This window comes from Haliotis asinina, chromosome 7 (genome assembly GCF_037392515.1).
Source record: "Haliotis asinina isolate JCU_RB_2024 chromosome 7, JCU_Hal_asi_v2, whole genome shotgun sequence".
NCBI lineage: Eukaryota > Metazoa > Mollusca > Gastropoda > Lepetellida > Haliotidae > Haliotis > Haliotis asinina.
This window is the reverse complement of record NC_090286.1, coordinates 7,120,216-7,140,000: the sequence shown is the minus strand read 5'-3', so window position 1 is coordinate 7,140,000 and position 19,785 is coordinate 7,120,216. Positions and strand designations below refer to the sequence as shown.

General features: G+C 40.0%; 2 protein-coding genes across 2 annotated transcripts in view; one reads left to right on the top strand and one right to left on the bottom strand.

Annotated features, from left to right (window-relative positions):
• Positions 1–1,095, bottom strand: part of LOC137290991 (DEP domain-containing mTOR-interacting protein-like) — a 17,872-nt gene extending 16,777 nt beyond the window's left edge. Inside the window, exon 1 of the mRNA XM_067822225.1 lies at positions 962–1,095. Within this exon, the coding sequence (XP_067678326.1) occupies positions 962–1,032 (71 nt within the window). The 5' untranslated portion in view covers positions 1,033–1,095. The remainder of the gene's footprint in view (positions 1–961) is intronic.
• A 324-nt stretch (positions 1,096–1,419) lies between these two features.
• On the top strand, positions 1,420–17,934 carry LOC137290681 (sister chromatid cohesion protein DCC1-like). The gene is made up of 12 exons (XM_067821759.1): positions 1,420–1,522; positions 3,080–3,244; positions 5,152–5,317; positions 7,034–7,168; positions 7,762–7,852; positions 8,003–8,141; positions 10,168–10,232; positions 10,999–11,072; positions 11,596–11,673; positions 13,111–13,196; positions 15,647–15,709; positions 15,915–17,934. Exons 1-12 carry the CDS (start codon positions 1,476–1,478, stop codon positions 16,021–16,023), a joined length of 1,218 nt encoding a protein of 405 aa, XP_067677860.1. The 5' UTR covers positions 1,420–1,475; the 3' UTR covers positions 16,024–17,934.
• The last annotated feature ends 1,851 nt before the right edge of the window (positions 17,935–19,785 follow it).

The window sequence follows — 19,785 nt, the reverse complement described above, 5'->3', positions numbered from 1 at the left end:
GGTGAGTTTAGTTTTACTCCGCCTTCAGCAGTATTCCAACAATATCACAGCGGGGGACACCAGAAAAAATAGATCTAAAACATTACGCAAATGTGGGAACCGAACCCGGGTGACGAGCGAACGCTTTAACCACCAGGCTACCCCGTCGGTCTGTTATTGAATGTTTAATTGGCAGTTCAGTCAAAACGTAGAATCATAACCTTCCTTTAATTTTGGTTTGCAAATCAGTATGAATAACTACAACTATTTTCATATATTTTCGTGGTGGTGTTGCTTGGAAATTTTGTTTACTTGAAAGTAGACTCAGATCGTGTTACGGTCTCATTCGCTCCATGTTAATTATGCTTAACCAGGGATATTCTACATCATATAGAATTGTATATCTGACATTGCAAACTGCTTTACCGCACGGTACGCGTGTCATTAACTCTCCGTAATGATTACGAGATCATTACGTGTTGACACTTATTTCAATGTGGCGTGCATGTTTTAATGCAGAAATTAGTCATAGCAGATATTCATTTCCTTGTTCTGGCGAATAGAAACAAACCACTTGACGTTTTGTTGTCTACGGGAAGTTGTTCAGATGAAGTTTGATATACGCCTTGGGCTGACACTGATAGCAAAAACAAGGAAACAGTTGGCGTGCATTGCGAAACATTTCATCTTTGTGTTTTTTGTTGATATAAAATAGTTACAACGACTGGATAAGGTTGGGGACAATTTTTATGCGTGCGCCGTCTTCGTTGCAAAAATTAGTGAAAAAAACAAACAAAAAATAATGCATCGTGACAGACTCTGAATCACTCCAAGCCCCGCATTTTGACATTTGCATACTGCACGCAGATATTGCGTAAGAAAATGATTTATATAGTTATCTTGATTTGGAGTATGGTAATTATGAATATTTCAATTTTTCCACCATTTGGCATGCAATATAACTAAGAAATACTTAGGTTACCTTAATTGTTCACCGACTAGAAGTATTTTGTATTTGCAAGCTTCAATTCTTGATCTCTGTCTTCGGAGCATGTCGATCCCACGAACACCTACCAGCTGATGACAAGCGCATATGTAAACAATGCTCTGACCTTTGACCTTAGTGGGCGGTTCATTGTAGTTTCGTATTCATGGGTCTAATGCTTTCATAGTTAGTTCAAGTAATTGAATGTTCTAAAGTTCTGTGAATTACAAAATAATGTTTCACGTAAAGAGTGAAAGAGGAACTCGACGTATGTTAGCTTTACACGATACACAATGTTTACCAGCGTGGTTCCCGGGTAAGCTGGTTCCCGGCTCCCTTTACGCGCGCGATGGTTCGCCAAAGCTATATTACGATATGCGAGACGGTGCCCAGCTTAAGTTCTCGGGGATCTGTTGCGCCTCTTCTAACGCTCAGGCTGGCCCGAGCGCACACGCAACCAACCTCGGGAACCAGGCTGGATGGTTGCAAATTTGGCGCGAGATTGTGGAAAATGGAAGTGGAGTTAGAGAATGCGGATGCAGAGATCCGTGGTGACAGGTTTGTATTTGTATCTTTGAGACCAGATACATGTCCGGAAACTATCGATACTTATATGTCTTCAGATAAGCAGTGATTGAATCACTGGTCGATTGAATCGGAAAGATTCAAAAAGTTCCAGGGTTTACATTGATCAGGAAAAGGTAACTCTTTCCACCTTGCTGTCACAATGCCAGTATCACGCATTTTGGCTCACGAATAATATATCTCAGAGGTATAATTTGTCAGCATCATTATACAGCTGATCAATTATTTTGTTTACATTTTGACGTGTAAATGTCCTTGTATATTTATTATGTTGTGTGGATGTATGATCTGTACATATGAGAAACCTATTGTTATTGGAATTAATATTTTTATTAAATGATAAATTAGACTAAAAAAATATAAACATTGTATCGGTTTTAAATATTATCCCAAACTACAGAAATAGAACTCAACACAACATGGAATTAAAGTGCACAATCTAGGGTGGGAGTGGGGTGGGGCTTTCCTAAAATATTATTAAATGACCTACCCTAAAACTCCAGTGAAAACAGATGAAAATATAAAAATGGATGCACCTTCCACCCGACCCTCAAAAGTTGTAGCCACTCCTATTCCATATACTGTATCAGGAACATGATTCTATATTCAGAGTAACAATGCTTGGACATGCATAAGCTACGCACCTTTCAAAATTGTAGTTTGTATTTGTAGTGTAGTATATGTTAACTGATTATGTGTTTGAGAGTATTTGCAAACATATGTGCAATAATTAAGATTAATTGTGAACTGCTCAGCCAATGTATTTATGAATGAATCAATTTGTTAACAAGCTAATAGGTTTTGGGTTTATGAAAATGTGAGGTGGTCATAAAATGTCAATATTCAGCCATGGGATTTAAACCCTTGTCCTGATCCAAAGTCAGACACCTTATCCACATAGCCAAAACATTAACCCTCTGACTAAACTGACGGTATTGTCATCTCAAAGGTACTAATAAGCTGCGTATCTGCGTAAATTATACAAATTGTTTTGTAAAAACCCAATTCCTCTTAAGTCTGTTGCACGCAAGTGTGCTTGAATTTTGGTAAATACTCAATATATATGATCTTACATATGAACACACAACAATGTCAAATCTTAGCCTTGCATCCCAGTGGATAGATAAAGTAACCAAGGTATTCTTAGAAGTTCTATTTTAGCAAATGAAACTGGAAACTTGCCGTGTTTCTTATCGTTTCTCATATATTACAAATCAAATACTGATAAAAAAAACATGTGAACTTACATTTAAAATTTATTATATATTTACAATTAATGGAAATGGCAAACTAGCAAATCTAGTTCGAGTTACATGGGAACAATTCATTTGGTTACTTAAAGTAAAATTAGGATACCCAGTTGAGATGAAGCGAGTACAGAACACAATGACTCAAAAAGTTATCTGTAGCTCTGTCACCTGCTCTGATACACATGCTTCAGTAATGTGGCGTTTATGAGTGTGGATCTTCAAGTAATCAAGTGAGACCTAAAAATTGTTTTCTAAATGCCATGTTTGTTTCTGTGTGCAGATCTCAGGAAGATGTTTTGTCGGTACTGGAATATGCCAAGCTACAGGCATGTGACCTCAGGAGTCGCACTCAGTGTATCCTGTTCTCTAACACACTGGACAACGAACATATCAAACTCTTGGAACTCGATTCCAGCGTCCTGGACTCAATCATGGCAGGAGACAGGTCAGTGAACTGGTTCCACTATTGGTCAGCAGAGATTGAGTGAGTGAAAATACAGGTGTTACGAATGAGTTTACTTTTATACCTCACAGAGCAATATTCCAGCTATATGTCGATGGTCAGTAAATAATTGAGTCTGGACTAGACAATCCAGTGATCAACAGCATGAGCATCTGTCTGTGCAACTGTGATCTGATGACGTGTCAACAAAACCTGCTCACATTAGTTGCCTCTTACGACAAGCATAGTTGCCTTTTGTGGCAAGCATGGATTGCTGAAGACCTTGCCTATCCTGAATCTGAAGGCACCATGATGCTTTGATTACAGTAATGTACATATCTCAGTCAGTATTCATATCACTGCATTTTTGTCAGAATACGAGGGTTGGCTGAAAAGTTCTAAGCCTCACTGTGAAAAAAAGTTACAAAGTCCACGTTTGTAATTTATTTTTCTACATAGTCCCCTTCCAAGTTCACACACTTTTGCCAGCGATGCTGCAAGGCCCGAATCCCGGTCAGGAAGAAATCTTCTTCAGCTACCCTAAAAACATCAGTCACAGCGGAAATGACGTCATCATTACTTGCAAAATGGCGACCGGCGAGTTCCTTTTTCATTTTGGGGAACAGGTGGAAGTCAGAAGGAGCCAAATCAGGTGAATAAGGAGGATGGTCAATGAGTTCAAAGCCACCACCGACATGGCCACCACCGATTTGTGAACAGGCGCATTGTCTTGGTCGAAGAGGACACCTTTAGCGATCATCCCTCGTCATTTGGCTTTGATTGCTTCTCGCAACTGGTTCAGTAGATCAGCATAGTATCTGCCGTTGATAGTTTGACCTTTTTCAAGATAATCAATGAGCAGAATACCCCTGGAATCCCAAAAGACTGATGCCATCACCTTTCCAGCTGAAGGAACAGACTTGGCTTTCTTCGGAGCTGGTGAATCAGGATGCTTCCACTGTTTTGACTGTAGTTTTGTTTCTGGTTGAAAGTGATGTATCCAGGTCTCATCCATGGTTACAAATCGTGCCACAAAATCATCGGGATCTGCTTCAAAACGACGCAAATTGTCAAGGGACGTCTGGAACCTGACACGTTTCTGTTCTGCTGTCAAGAGCTTTGGCACCCATCTTGCAGAAACTTTCGTCATTCCTAATTCTTTGGTGATAATATGCTCAACCCTCTCATGAGAGATGCCCACTACACTAGCAATATGTCGAGTAGTCAATCGTCGATCATCCATCAACATATCGAGCACTCGCGTGATGTTTTCTGAAGTGGTTGCTGTTGAAGGCCTTCCTTAGCGTGGGTCATCATCAAGGCTTTGTCTGCCACGCTTGAATTCTGCAGCCCACTTCTTTACTGTGGAAAATGAAGGAGCATCATCCCTTAGAGTGGAGACCATGTCAGCATGTATCTGTGTTGGGGACATCCCTTTCTTTTGCAAGTACTTGATGACTGCCCTGTATTCAGTTTTGTCCATTTCTGATGATTTCGGAGGGTAGGTTTACCAAAAGAGCTGTAGTTGAGATAAAACTATTAGTACGTTTGTAGTTCTTGTGTCTATGATTCACTAAATGATTGTCCTCATTGGTGGCAAACACCTGTCTCTACCTGGTGGGGAAAAAACACTCAGGCTGAGAACTTTTCAGTCAACCCTCGTAGTATTTTCCAGCCACTGGACAAAAGCATGACCCTACCTGAAAATCATGTTTAATTAATATTTGAAAATGTCTTCTTTAGTCCACAGAGTATGTTATGTAAAACTGTTTTGTCAGGAATAAATAAATAATTTTCTTGTATTGAATAAAAAAGCAATCTGATTTTTAGTCTTTAGGTTTAACCCATATGAGGTTAGGACCTCAGAGTCAGAGTTATCACCCTTGATGATGTGAATGTTGTGCTTTCAGAGTTGTTATTCGTGGTGACAAAGATGACAGCGCTGTGCTATGCACACGAGACAAAACCTATGAGGTGAAGGAAGCTGAAACGTCCAACTCGTTGTTGATACTCCCAAACCTGCAGCACGGTCCAGACCTGCCGACAGATGCTCCCCATGAAGTCCAGTACAGAGAGGTAGGATAGATCCCGTTAACGATTTAAGAATCGAGACTGACATGTCACTCAATGCAATACACAAAAGTTGTTATCTATGAAGCAGGGATGAATATTTGCTGCAGAATTTTGCTAATTTGGTCTCTCTGGCATCATTGTTGTGTATTTTCTCAACCAGAAATAGCTAAGTCCTCTGGCTCATTTTCCTCTTTTTAACTCGTACCCATTCTCATTCCTGATCAAGTCCTACATTTTTTATTTTCTCACCAACTTCTAGAATGGTGATAAGAAACAGATCAGGGTCTTATTGGATTGAAAATGTCCAAATCCTATACACATGTAAAATGTGCATTGTTAGGGCAGAGAGTATAGATGCTGGATTGATTGATTGATCAAAAAATAATTGAAGCATATAATTTATGTTTCTATGAAATGATCTCACTGGTTTTAGAATCCGTATCAGATTCATGAGTGACAGAGCTTCTCTGCTATATTAACTGTAAGGATGTTACATCATTGTGGTCAAATGGAAGTAGTGTGGTGAAACGGCCTAAAATCAGATAGTGTCAATCCAGAATTGATGCCATCTGATTTTTCTGAACAACCAATCAGAATCCAGTATTTTCTTGAGTCATGGTAGAATAACTCTTAAACTGCCTCTCTGTACGTGTCATGTCATTGTCATTCACAATACACAATTTATGAGTCTCATTGTATTATATAGCTTACCTTTCTCACTAGCAGTTCTCTTTCCTTATTTATCACTCTGATAACTAGGGACCCTGACTCTCCTCTTTGGAGAGACCATATATATTCTCCACAAAAAAACCAAAAAAACCAAACAAAACAAAAAAAACAAAAAAAAACAAAAAAAAAACAACTCCAAGTTTTATAATACACTTATCTCTTTATTCATCTAGGATGCAGCATTTGTATAACTTTCAATACAATGTTGTCACAACAAGGTTCCTCTACACTGACAACACATCCTTAAATTGTTGGAAAGAAATAATCCGACAAGAATGTTTCACAAACTTTAACATGTTTTTGTAATGATTCTAAAACATTAGAATTGACACATTCTCAAACATGAGACTGACATATTCAGCTTTCCGTTAAGAAGAGTGAATCAATCAGTGGCCGGAAACACTCTGTGATGTGAGAAACAACACCGCCATCAAATATCTCTATATAAAGACGCACACACCCACAGTATCTTTGTCTGATGAATACAAACCTGTATGAAATGCGTCACCTAGGTGCACGCCACTCAGTTCTTGTGTAATCCTCGTCATTGTCATTTTACCCTCATTATAAGACAGCTTTATAGTTGTCATGCAAAGCAAGGGGCTTGCACCAGTAGCTACCCACAAGACTGTCCCAGAATCATTCTCTTTCTTCTCACATATGAGGGTGAACTTGTTTTGCTTTTGATGGATGAGAGAGACCTGGAGAAAAGTGCACTCAGTGTTGAATCAAGAGAGAGAAGTGCATACAATGAGATACGATGCATATATAAATACACAATTCATAATAAAATTTCCAATACTCTTCCTAATCGAGGATGAAGTGGAAGCAATGTGTTAATTTTCTGTTTCATTAAAAAACTAACCAACCTCTATCAATACTGAATATTTTGAAACTCAGGAGACATGCTTTGTCTTGTGAAATTGTTTACTGCACTGTGATGGAATGTGTATAAATGTTCACACTTTCTTGTGTTATTTTAAATTCAAGGTTATTTCTGTGCTGGACAAGTATTTTGAGTTGCGTCCATGCAAGCCGAGGCTGCGGAAGTTGAAGTCGTTGCTGCAGGAGAACCAGTACAGCGGGCGTGAGTGTGAAGAGGATGAACAACACCAGGGCAGGAAGGTCTGTCTGTAGGGGAAGGTGTTTTGCGTGGGTGTTTAGGGGAAGTGAAATGAGGAACGATGTTACACTGTTGCGGATCTGGAAACTCTCAGGTAGTGAGTGTAGTTTTACACTGCTTTTATCAATATTCCAGCAATTTACTGACGGAAAGAAATAAAAGATCACATGAAGGACAAGTGTTCCTTTATTTTTTCCAAGGCTTTTCACAAGTTTTGTACTGCATAGCTTGTGAAGGAAACAGGAAAAAAATATCGGGACACATGTGCATTCATGTGATCCCTTATTTGTTTCCCTCAGTATATCATTTGCTGGAGCACCAGAAATGAGCTTTCTACCCCAAACAGATAGAGAACAGTCTGTTTTCTGTGGGGATAATTATCAGCCTTTGTGGGTTGGTGACAAATATTCGATGATTAGGGTGAAATATTTGATAATTGGGGTTGGGGAAGAGAGTCAGTGACTTTGGGTCTGAAGATTCTGGATAAATGAGAGCATGCATACATACAAATATATTGATGTGCACATTAAATTGATGATGATGATGGTGATGATGATGATGATGATGATGATGATGATGATGGTGATGATTGCAGTATACCTACAGTGAGCTGCTTGATATGGTGCAAGCAAGTGAAGAGGAGGTGCAAGCAGCTCTGACGTCCTACAAGGCATGCCTCATTGATGGTCAGTCTGTATCTTGTGACATTATGCTAACTGACCTTAAAAAGACCTTTTGACAAAACATCTATGAATACTTTATTGGTACAGTCTGTACCTCATTATGTGTACATACCAGTGATGTCTTCATGATGTGTGAGTTAACGATGTTGCTAGGATACTGGAGGATGTTGGACTTTGACTTCCTGATGCAAGTGCTGAACCACATCCTGCAGCTATGTGAGGAGCACGACTGGCTGATGACCGGGGTCAACATGACCGAGTGTTGTGACACACTACAAGACCTCTACCCCAGGTATTAGACATAACTTCACCCACACTGTGGAAACTAAGGACTGCCAGCTGTCTGTAGTGCCATGAAACTAGGGACTGCCAGCTGTCTGTAGTACCATGAAACTAGGGACTGCCAGCTGTCTATAGTGCCACGAAACTAGGGACTGACAGATGTCTATAGTGCCATGAAACTAGGGACTGACAGCTGTCTATAGTGCCATGAAACTAGGTGCTCCTAGCTGTCTATAGCGCCATGAAATTAGCTACTGATAGTTTTCTATAGTGCCGTGAAACTAGGTACTGATAGCTCTCTATAGTGTCATGAAACTAGGTGCTCCTAGCTGTCTATAGTGACATGAAACTAGGTACTGATAACTTTCTATAGTGCCATGAAACTAGGGACTGATAACATTCTATAGTGCCATGAAACTAGGGACTGCCAGCTGTCTATAGTGCCATGAAACTAGGGACTGACAGATGTCTATAGTGCCATGAAACTAGGGACTGACAGCTGTCTATAGTGCCATGAAACCAGGTGCTCCTAGCTGTCTATAGTGCCATGAAATTAGCTACTGATAGTTTTCTATAGTGCCATGAAACTAGGTACTGATAGCTCTCTATAGTGTCATGAAACTAGGTGCTCCTAGCTGTCTATAGTGACATGAAACTAGGTACTGATAACTTTCTATAGTGCCATGAAACTAGGGACTGATAACATTCTATAGTGCCATGAAACTAGGGACTGATAACATTCTATAGTGCCATGAAACTAGGGACTGCCAGCTGTCTATAGTGCCATGAAACTAGGGACTGACAGATGTCTATAGTGCCATGAAACTAGGGACTGACAGCTGTCTATAGTGCCATGAAACTAGGTGCTCCTAGCTGTCTATAGTGCCATGAAATTAGCTACTGATAGTTTTCTATAGTGCCGTGAAACTAGGTACTGATAGCTCTCTATAGTGTCATGAAACTAGGTGCTCCTAGCTGTCTATAGTGACATGAAACTAGGTACTGATAACTTTCTATAGTGCCATGAAACTAGGGACTGATAACATTCTATAGTGCCATGAAACTAGGGACTGATAACTTTCTATAGTGCCATGAAACTAGGGACTGACAGCTGTCTATAGTGCTATGAAATTAGGTGCTCCTAGCTGTTTATAGTGCCATGAAACTAGGTGCTCCTAGCTGTCTATAGTGACATGAAACTAGGGACTGATAACTTTCTCTAGTGCCATGAAACTAGGTAATGTCAAATGATCAAATGATCCACGACCTGACAAATGACCCCAATTTGCATACTTGCGAACGCCCCACAGAACGATCCACTTGAAACAAGAGGGAGACAGGTTGTCCGATAAATATCGAAAAGTTCATTTTCCCTGTGTGTTTCACGCATGAATTGTTATGGCACACTCGATTTGGGAACAGGTACAGTCCCAACGAACTGAATCAACACAATATACTGAGCAAATATGCTTAGGACCACCGATCCATTTCACGAAGCAAGTGACATTTTCCTGGGTTTGTTTTTTTTTAACAAAATTGTTGAATATCTAAAATGCTTGTCAATGCCCTAATCATCTATTTGTCTTCGTCTTGACTAAAGGTTAGCGTGGAATATCAGTATCATATGCCTGAAATTGCAGTCTTATCATTTAAAGGAATATGCAGTGTTGATTTCATGTCACGGTTAGCATGTATTGCACGTGCATAATCGTCAAGCTACCTGTAGCAGCCAACTGTACTCACCCAATTCGTTGTACCGCCTCTCTTGTCACATATGCGTTTAGTGTGCAGGATCATCTAATATGTGTCTAGCAGTAGATACTGTTGGCTGTCTATAATACCATGAAACTAAGTACTTTTGCCTGTCTATAGTGCCATGAAAGTAAATATTTCTACAGTGTTCCCGTTGATTTTGATTATTACTGTCGGCTTTCTGTAGTGACATGAAACTGGACTACTGACGACACTCTATAGTGTCACAGCTGCTGTATGTCCTCTCTCTGTACATATTAACTGTGTAACATTTTTTGTTGCAGGCAAGTGGTGGAACATGTTGTCAAATGTTACTCAGACCCCAAGACCCCCCAGGGGGAGAACTGGGGTGAGTATGTCTCAAGACCTGTGTCAGTGTTCTGGGGAGTGGTCTGAAGGTCATGTGTCAGTGTTCTGGGGAGTGGTCTGAAGGTTGTGTGTCAGTGGTCTGAGTAGTGGTCTGAAGGTTGTGTGTCAGTGTTCTGGGGAGTGGTGTGAAGGTCGTGTGTCAGTGTTCTGGGGAGTGGTGTGAAGATTGTGTGTCAGTGTTCCGGGGAGTGGTATGAAGGTCGTGTGCAAGTGGTCTGAACAGGGGAGAACAGGAGTGAGTATGTCTCAAGACCTGTGTCAGTGTTCTGGGGAGTGGTCTGAAGATCATGTGTCAGTGTCCTGGGGAGTGGTCTGAAGGTCGTGTGCCAGTGGTCTGGGGAGTGGTCTGAAGGTTGTGTGTCAGTGTTCTGGGGAGTGGTGTGAAGGTCGTGTGTCAGTGTTCTGGGGAGTGGTCTGAAGGTCGTGTGTCAATGTTCTGAAGATTGGCCTGAAGGTCATGTTCTGGGGAGTGGTCTGAAGGTCGTGCGTCAATGTTATGAGGATTATTCAGTGTTCTGAAGTTCTTTTTGAACCGGGTTTCTCATCAGTATTAATATGTACAGCTGTTCTTATTGTCTTAAAGCTCTGTATAGCTGTACATACGTTGGTACCAAACTGTGCATCAAAATCACGGTTTTATCATGGAAATATATATCACATTACACAACAATATTCTTGCAGTTCTGAAAATGTATATGTACATCATTTGGCTTGAAACACAAAGCTAAACCTATCTTCTTCTTCAGACCCAGTTTATGTGTTGAATGAAGACAAAATCTGCAGGTTTTTTGCTGAGTTGACACTGAGGAATTCTGGGAAGGTTGGTTGATTTAAAGATATATAGTGAGTGAGTGAGGGTGGTCTTACACCAACTTTAGCAATATTTTCGCAATCTTATGTCAGGGACACCAGAAATAGGTTTCACACATTGCACCTAAGTGGGGAATTGTATCGTGTCTTAAATGTTCTTAAGAGAACACTTACACTAATGGAGATATATAGCAACTACAGTGTACATACGTTCACCATTGAAGAATCTTCCCTCATTACAATTAAATCAAATGTATAGTCCAATGCGATACCTTACTACAGGAAGGATGTGTGGGTTCATAAACCAGGTGCATGCTAGCTTTTTTAGATAATTCCAATTTGAGGATTGTCATTGTATGGCAAAGCCATCATGAATCGCTGATCACAATATCTCAATCATATTTGTGAGATAAGCACTCCATGATAGCATGCTGGTTCTCAACTCTTTATTCTAAGTAAAATGACTAGGTCGTTTTGAACCCCTGGTAGGTAGATAAGGATTGTGCTTTATGTCTTTGTTGCCTTGGTTACAGTTCCATTATGATGAGTTCCTGCAAGTTTGGCAGCAGTGTGTTCCTGCAGGCATGAATACAAGCCTGTACCAGATAGAGGTGAGATCTGGCTTGTTAACATACCAGTTTTTACCAGATAGAGGTGAGATATGGCTTGTTAGCATACAAGTCTGTACCAGATAGAGGTGAGATATACAATCAGGTCTTGTGAATCCGACCCCCATTTATCCAACTTTCGGCTTTATCTGACAATTTTGTTGGTAACAAATTGGATGAAGAAGTTCAGTCTCATTAATCCAATAATCCCACGTTCCGACTCTGACAGCCGCAATTAACAAGTGACTGTTGTAATCACTTAGTGGTTAGTCTAGTATTCTGAGATTGAGATCAGTTACCCATGAATACACTGCCATGTATCACTCGAAATATTATATGTTACGAGCAGTGAGAATTATGAACGCAAATTCTGTGATGAAGATTGTGTATACCTGCAGTAAAACAGGAAGTCAAGTCTATTTATGGCTTGCCATGGGAGCAGCCTTTTTGTCATCCTTTGCTTAGACCCTTATTTAATTGCATGCACTGATGAAGGTTTAGTAAATGTTTACTGAAAATAGGAAATGCTTTTGAAAACAATGAATACTCCTTAAGAATATTGACACATGAACGAAACAAGCAGTTTAATTGGGTGACAAGTCGCCTGTCAACAAAATGTCTCCTTCCCCTCACATGCTCGCTTCAAGAAAACATTTAGTATTTTGGAAAGGCTCAGTTCATGTCAAATTATGTAGATACGTAGATAAATTTTATGGATATTTGTTACATCTAGTCTTAAATTTATAGCAGTTCTATTCTGGTTTCTGCATCGAAGTTGACACCTCGATCTTGAGTTCTGCTTTCTAGTTGTCTACGTATCATTTAACTGTAAAGATGTGATCTAACTTTGATATGATTTGATTTGATTGTCCTGTTTTTGACCATTAACGTGATCTGCACTCAGAATTCAATAATCCAACATTCTTGTTAATCCGAGAATTTTCTGACAACGGAAAATGTCAGATTAACTAGACTTGACTGTAGCTTGTAAGCATACCAGTTTGTACTAGACAGAGGTGAGATATGGCTTGTTACCACACCGGTCAGTGGCAACTGGAGTTGTCATGTGGTTTCTTAGCACAATTCAGGGGTTCAAAAATATTTTGAAAAGCCATTTGCCACAGGGCAAGTGACTTCAAGGAAGTGACTTGTCCTGACTAATTTTCCATTTGCCCTGATTTTATGACACAATGTGTGATGTTAATGTTAGCTTTAATAGATTCATTATGAGCAGATATGAAATGAAATCCAAGATTATATGCAGTTTGAAAAAAGTAAGTGAAACTTACTAGTCCATGGACAAGTGTGATAGCATTATTTGATTGTCCGAAAAGAAAACTGACTTGTCCCGGATGTCAGGCGATGGGATTTTTGAACCCCTGAAAATTCCACAAAATTTCCATAAACATCTGCAGCCTTTCTCTCATGGCATTCTTGTAGGGCATGGCTTTGGTGGATGAGGACAGCATTCCGCCAGTTATCTGGTACTTCACAGCAGAGGACCTTCCAGAGGACACCGCCGAGAGGTCAGTTCCATCTATTGTTGACCGTTGGGCAGCCATGATTTACCCAGTCTAGGTAAATGTAGCCCTAGTGTTATTCTTTACACTCCTACACTGGATCTTACAAACCTAAGAGGTCGCGTCTTGCAACCTTTGAGTGACCTACGACTGTCCAATGAAATTTCGAGACGGCAAAATGGATTTAACCAATCAGACAACAGCTACTGTTTAGGTTTTGGTGGGACTTACAAAGTACACTGGTTACTGACAATGATCTCTCAGCAAGCGAAAATCTGCATATAACATTGATTTTTGTCCTGCAGTGTCTACGCTTTTTTTTAATATTGACAAAATCTTTATTTTATTTTCAGTAACTGTTTATTCTCTGTTGTAGCATGCTCCATGTGCATTGTCCGGAAGTGATCGTAGGGAAAATAGCATTCAGAATTGTTTGGGCACAAAAACTTTGCATTGGTAAAAGGTGTGTGTGAATGGCCACTTTCGCGATTAGGTAAGCTGTGCTCTGATTGGTCAGTCTCAAAGGTTGCCTGACATGACCTCCTACTAGGTTTTGTTAGACCCAGTGTAGGAGTGTAACGAATGACACTGGGGCTAAGTTTACTTAGGCTGTGATTTATATCAAGGTGAACCTTGGCCTTCAGCAGGCATCTGGTATTATGTAATGTTATATATTTTTGTGTTTTTTTTTCTTGTTTTTGGCCTTGACATGCACTAAGTTAAGCACTTGTTAAGAGAACAAAATACGCAGATACTTAAATACACAATGTGAAGTGACCATTGATACAACATATATGTTCTTGTATTGTAACCCGTGAAGGTCCCGGGGTAGAATAGGCCTTTAGCAACCCATGCTTGCCATAAAAGGTGACTATGCTTGTCTTAAGAGGCGACTAACGGGATCGGGTGGTCAGACTAGCTGACTTGGTTGACACATGTCATCGGTTCCCCATTGCGCAGATCGATGCTCATGTTGTTGATCACTGGATTGTCTGGTCCAGACTCGATTATTTTCAGACCGTCGCCATATAGCTGGAATATTGCTAAGTGCGACGTAAAACTAAACTCACTCACTCACTCTTGTATTGTAATACATGGATGGGCTGAAAGTGTTTATGGTTCCAATTCTGACTTAAGGTGAGTGAGAGAGTGAGTTTAGTTTTATGCCGCACTCAGCAATTTTCCAGCTATGTGGCAGTCTGTAAATAACCAAGTCTGACAGTCCAGTGATCAACAGCATGAGCATCGATCTGCGCAACTGGGGACCAATGACATGTGTCAACCAAGTCCGAGTCTGACCACCTGATCCTGTTAGTCACCTCTTACAACAGCATAGTAGGCTGTTGTGGCAAGTATGGATTGCTGAACACTTACCCTGAACACTTACTCTGAACACTTACCCTGAACACTTACCCTGAACACTTAAGTATCTTATATCAATTAGGATAAGTATAGAATCTCGATCACTGGATTTTCTAGTCCAGAGTTGATTATTTACAGACCACGGCCATATAGCTGTGATAATGCCAAGTGTGGCGTTAAACAAAAGACAAACTTAAGACATTGAGTTTAAGGTTCCTTGGATTTCCTAAAAGTTTAGTTTAAGGTTAGCTGTTATTCTGTGGTAATGAGATATGAATCATATCATTGCTAGTGATCTGTGTACATACACCCTGTATATGTTGTGGCCTTCTAGTTTGCTTAATCCCCGCTGGGTATACAGCAGTTCAAACGTTTTATATTTTTGTTTAAAGTCTTTTAAACTGTTAATTCCATTTAATTCCAAAAAGTATTTCCTGGCCAATATTTCCACATCACTATAGCTGTAATACATCATGTCAATTGTTTTATAGTAGGGGACAGAAAGACTTACCCAGACACATCCCATTCATGGACACTCTATACCGTTCAGGCGAACACACATTGAAATCGACATTTTCCTGTGGCAACCCGCACAGATTTTGCACGTGGTTGTTTCACGTCGGTTCTTGACTTGGATGAGAACAGTCACACCTTGGTGACTGCCTCCTTTGTAACTTTCATCGATAATTGAATGAATTTGAAGACAACGTTAAATATTTTGTGTCTGGTTAGTAGTAAATATTTTGAGAAATTTGGAATGTGACGTTTGTCATCTTTGGACACATTCTTGGAGCTTCATGTTTGGAGACAGATCTAGTGTCATAATTGGATACACCATTATTTCTGTAAATATATTTGTACACATTGGGGGATTATGTATTCTTGAGAATGAAACTGCACCAAAAAAAATAAAGAACAAGAGAAAAAAGAATTTAGTAAAAAATAATAATATTGATATGAACAAATTGGATGATCTTAGTGTTTTCAGAGTAATATATTCCAGACATCAAGTTCATATGATCTATGGAGCTTTCATTAGTTTGAATAGGACTACATAAATGATTTCCATTCTAAAACCAAATGCTCTGTTCCAGGTTTGAATACTTGTTCCAGACAAGGAAGAAATGGACAAGAGAGGAGATAACTCCGTACATTAAGTGAGTACGGCCACCAGGTGGCAGTAGTGTAACCATGGATAGGATGGGTTTTAGCATCAAGTAAACAAATATACCCTCACAGATTCAATGGTCTCATCTTAACAAGATCTTGCTGAATAGATATGAAACTCAGATAATGAGTTCAGTTCACCAGTTGTAAAATTTCTTTAATGCACCTGGTCATCAAAATGGTTGTATATTCCAGGGACTTGACTACAAACAAAGTTGATGTGGGAGCCCTACTTACCAAATATGCACGGGCATCATTACAGAATGGCATAAAAGTTTACAGTTCCAGGAAAACGTCGGCTTGAAAGGATCACAGCCTCAGTGGGTGCCATTCATACCTTTTGTCAGGCATGTCTAACGTCCACAGAGACTTGGCATTCACAGTGTGGAAAGATCATTCAGATTTCGGGGCTGGACATTTGGAGTTCTGGGAAAAGGATTCTTTGTGTTGTTTGACGCTGTACTCAGCGATATTCCAGCTATATGGCGGCGGTCTGTAAATAATCAAGTCTGGACCAGACAATCCAGTGATCAACAGTATGAGTATCGATTTATGGGATACAATGATGTGTCAACCGAGTCAGAGAGCCTTACAATCCGATGTAGGCAGGCGCCTCTCACTTGATAGGCATTGGTTGCTGAAGACCAATTCTGGAACAAGAAACATGCACCAGATACAGTGATCAGTATGTGTCCTCTTCATGCAGAATGCTTTTTAAGTTTGTCAAGATGGTACTGTTTCCAGTCAACCCCAGGGTGGTAGGGTAGCCAAGTGGTTAAAGTGTTGGTTTGTCACGCCAAAGGCCCCTGGTTTGATTCCCATGTGTGAAGCCTATTTCTGGTGTTTTCCTGCCATGATATTGCTGGAATGTTGCTAAAAGTGATATGAAACCATACTCACTCACTCCAGTCAAGTCCACGACAGAAAATGTTATCTCCCTTGATCTGGTGTTGGTGTGTCCGTGAATATAAGGAGTCACATCCTTTCGATTCGGCCAGTGCTGACCCTGATGGCAGCATCCTGGTACACACATCTTTCAGACTGAAAAATCAGGGGCAATAAAGTGATGTCATTAGAGAAAGTGAATATGTGGAAGATTAGATTCAAATCAACTGGGTAGATTAATAAGATGCCACAGGGTTGTTTTTGTTGAAATCTTTTTCGCTCTCAGAGTCAAAGTATCAATAGATAAGTCAGCCTGGGAAGGAACTGGTCAGAGGACTTGAATGTTGGTAAATGTGAGACATATTAAACGGAAGGAATAGTGACCTCATTGCAGTAACTTTTGTATCAGACACCTTCAATTTTATTGCTTTGGGCAGATTTGATCAATTACCAACATATTTATTTTTAGTAGGGGTGAAAGGGTACACCACACTACATTACGTATAGTGGTACGAGAGCTTTGGTCCAGTTTGGGATACGAGACATGATCATAATGCAGAACATTTACACAAACCAAACATTACATTGTCTAATAACAAACGAAAACAATTTAATCATTATCCTTTGTTATTTTGGATGAACAAATGTCATTTTATGACTAGGTAGATATGACCGCATGAAAACCGAATATACCCAAATTTGGGAAGGCAAGAAGGCAAAATACTGTGGTATTAGTTGTGGTATCCCTTATACCATTTAACCCCGGATATCTAAGGAAATGTGAGATCCTGTTCTTTGAAGTTGAAAATGTTTACTGAAATGAAATTGCACAGATTAACTTCTGACTGTAAATAAATGTGCAGAATATTGAGTGTTGTTGGTGCTTGATTTACACGCCTTGTGATTACAGTGTTCGCTTTTCATGTCGAAAGTTTGATTCCCCAAATGGGTACAAACAGTTGAGCCCATTTCTGGTGGCCCCCACTGTTGTATAGGTGGAATGTTGCTAAAAGCTGCGGAAATCCATACTCACTCTCAGTATTTAGATAAAAGAGGATACATATTGTTACCATGCCTGATTGTATTTGTGAAACAAGGATGGAAGTGGATACCTTGTATGTTGTATCTGCATGTTGTATCTGAGTGAGTGAGTTTAGTTTTACGCCACACTCGTCAATATTCCAGCTATATGGTGGCGGTCTGTAAATAATCAAGCCTGGACCAGACAATCCAGTGATCTGGTGACTGTGGCATTAGACTGTCTAATTTGTAATTAATTGTTTAAATTACTTTGTATAAATTTGTAAAGTTGATAAATTTTAAAATACAATCGTTTGTTGGTTTCAGGCATAGTTCCCATACGGAATGTTACCAGGGTAACTGTTAACTTCACCTTAAAAAACGTTTATCAGTGAGTGAGTGAGTTTAGTTTTACGCCGCACCCAGCAATATTCCAGCTATATGGCGGCGGTCTGTAAATAATCGAGTCTGCACCAGGCAATCCAGTGATCAACAACATGAGCATTGATCTGCGCAATTGGGAACCGATGTGTCAACCAAGTCAGCAGTCTGGCCACCTGATCCCGTTAGTCACCTCTTATGACAAGCATAGTCGCTTTTTATGGCAAGCATGGGTTGCTGAAGGTCCATTCTACCCTGGGACCTTCACGGGTTGCATGGGGTATCTTTGTTGATGTGAACTGTGGCATCCTAGTTGGTTAGCACCATGAAGTTGGCATTTCTTTACTCTATCAGAAACAGCCATGTAATGTGCACTGACAAGCTGAAGCTGTTGGCGATTATGGAACAGAATGTTAACCCAGTTTCATATCCATGTCAAGTCTACAATGTCTCAGTACAACCTGTGAGATTTCAATATTGCTCTGGGCCAAGATTTTTATTTTCGAAGCTCTTTTATGTTTAAGTTGGTCATAAGAGCGATACATTAACATTAACTTACGATCTTAGCGCTTTCATAGCTTTGAAAATATATGCCCATGGCGTCAGTTGGATTTTAGTTTTATATTTTGAAGATTATTTTGAAGGTAACCCTTTTGTTGGGCTAAATGTCTTGGCTGTGATAGGATAAGAGAGAAGAGACTGGCAGATGACAACATGATGTCGCTTCAGTGGTTAATGAGTTCAACCTACATATTTGAATGGACATATTATACCCTGCATACATGAGGATGATACAGGGATATGTTCACACACTGCCTAATCATCACTGAAATAGTAGGGTGTGATGGGTAGCCTAGTGGTTAAAGTGTTGGCTCATCATGCTGAAGAACTGCGTTTGATTCCCCACATGGGTAAAACGTGTGAAGCCCATGTCTGGTGCCCCCACAGTTATGGCAGTTATATTGCTAAAAGCAGCCTAGAACTAAACGCACTCACTGAACCAGTTTTACGCCTACGCCTACGTTTCGTTTCTTTCACATTGTGTACTGAATTCCATTTGTTATTTCCCTTCATTCCCAAGTGTATAAACTTCATGACATTTAAAATTGCGATTCAGGTTACAGGAATAAAAAGTAAACATATCTAATTAACACATCACGAAACATTCAGCAACGCTCCTTCTTATGGATGTCATTGCCTATTTTACCTTGACCCAAGCATCGTGTTTTATGTCACGGCGCCGTTCACAACATAGAAGCCCATCAGTGGAACGCACTGTGACTGAGCTTCACCAGCGTCATATCTGAGGTTGGTTTGTTGCCTCATTCAGCAATATTCCAGCTATATGTCTGTAAATAATCGATCTGCATAACTGGAATTGGTAACTGATGACGTGTCAACCAAGCCAGACCACCGGATCCCCGAAGGCCATTTTTTACCCTAGACCTTCACAAAGCAGAAACTAAAAGCTTAGAGTGGTTTCATCTATTTAACGTACTTATAAAGAGGGATTATGGCAAGACAATACAGACGAAATCAAATGTGTTGGCAGGCTGGTTAGGTTAGTGGTTGATTGGTGTTTTACGCCGCACTGATGAGGGATTCCTACATGTTACTGCTAATGCTTATGTCACTGCTTTCCAGACTGAGTGAACTCTGATCCCTGGAATCATTCCGTATGGGAACTATGCGTGAAACCGATAAACGATAGCATTTTAAAATTTATCAACTTTACACATTTATACAAAGTAATTTATACAATTAATTACAAATTAGACAC

What these genes read in the sequence shown, in the direction of transcription:
- LOC137290681 (XM_067821759.1), top strand. Translation starts at nt 1,476, where the DNA reads ATGGAAGTGGAGTTAGAGAATGCGGATGCAGAGATCCGTGGTGACAG. An exon ending in TCAATCATGGCAGGAGACAG is followed by an intron (nt 3,245 to 5,151) that starts GTCAGTGAACTG and finishes TTGTGCTTTCAG; the next exon opens with AGTTGTTATTCGTGGTGACA. An exon ending in AACAACACCAGGGCAGGAAG is followed by an intron (nt 7,169 to 7,761) that starts GTCTGTCTGTAG and finishes TGATGATTGCAG; the next exon opens with TATACCTACAGTGAGCTGCT.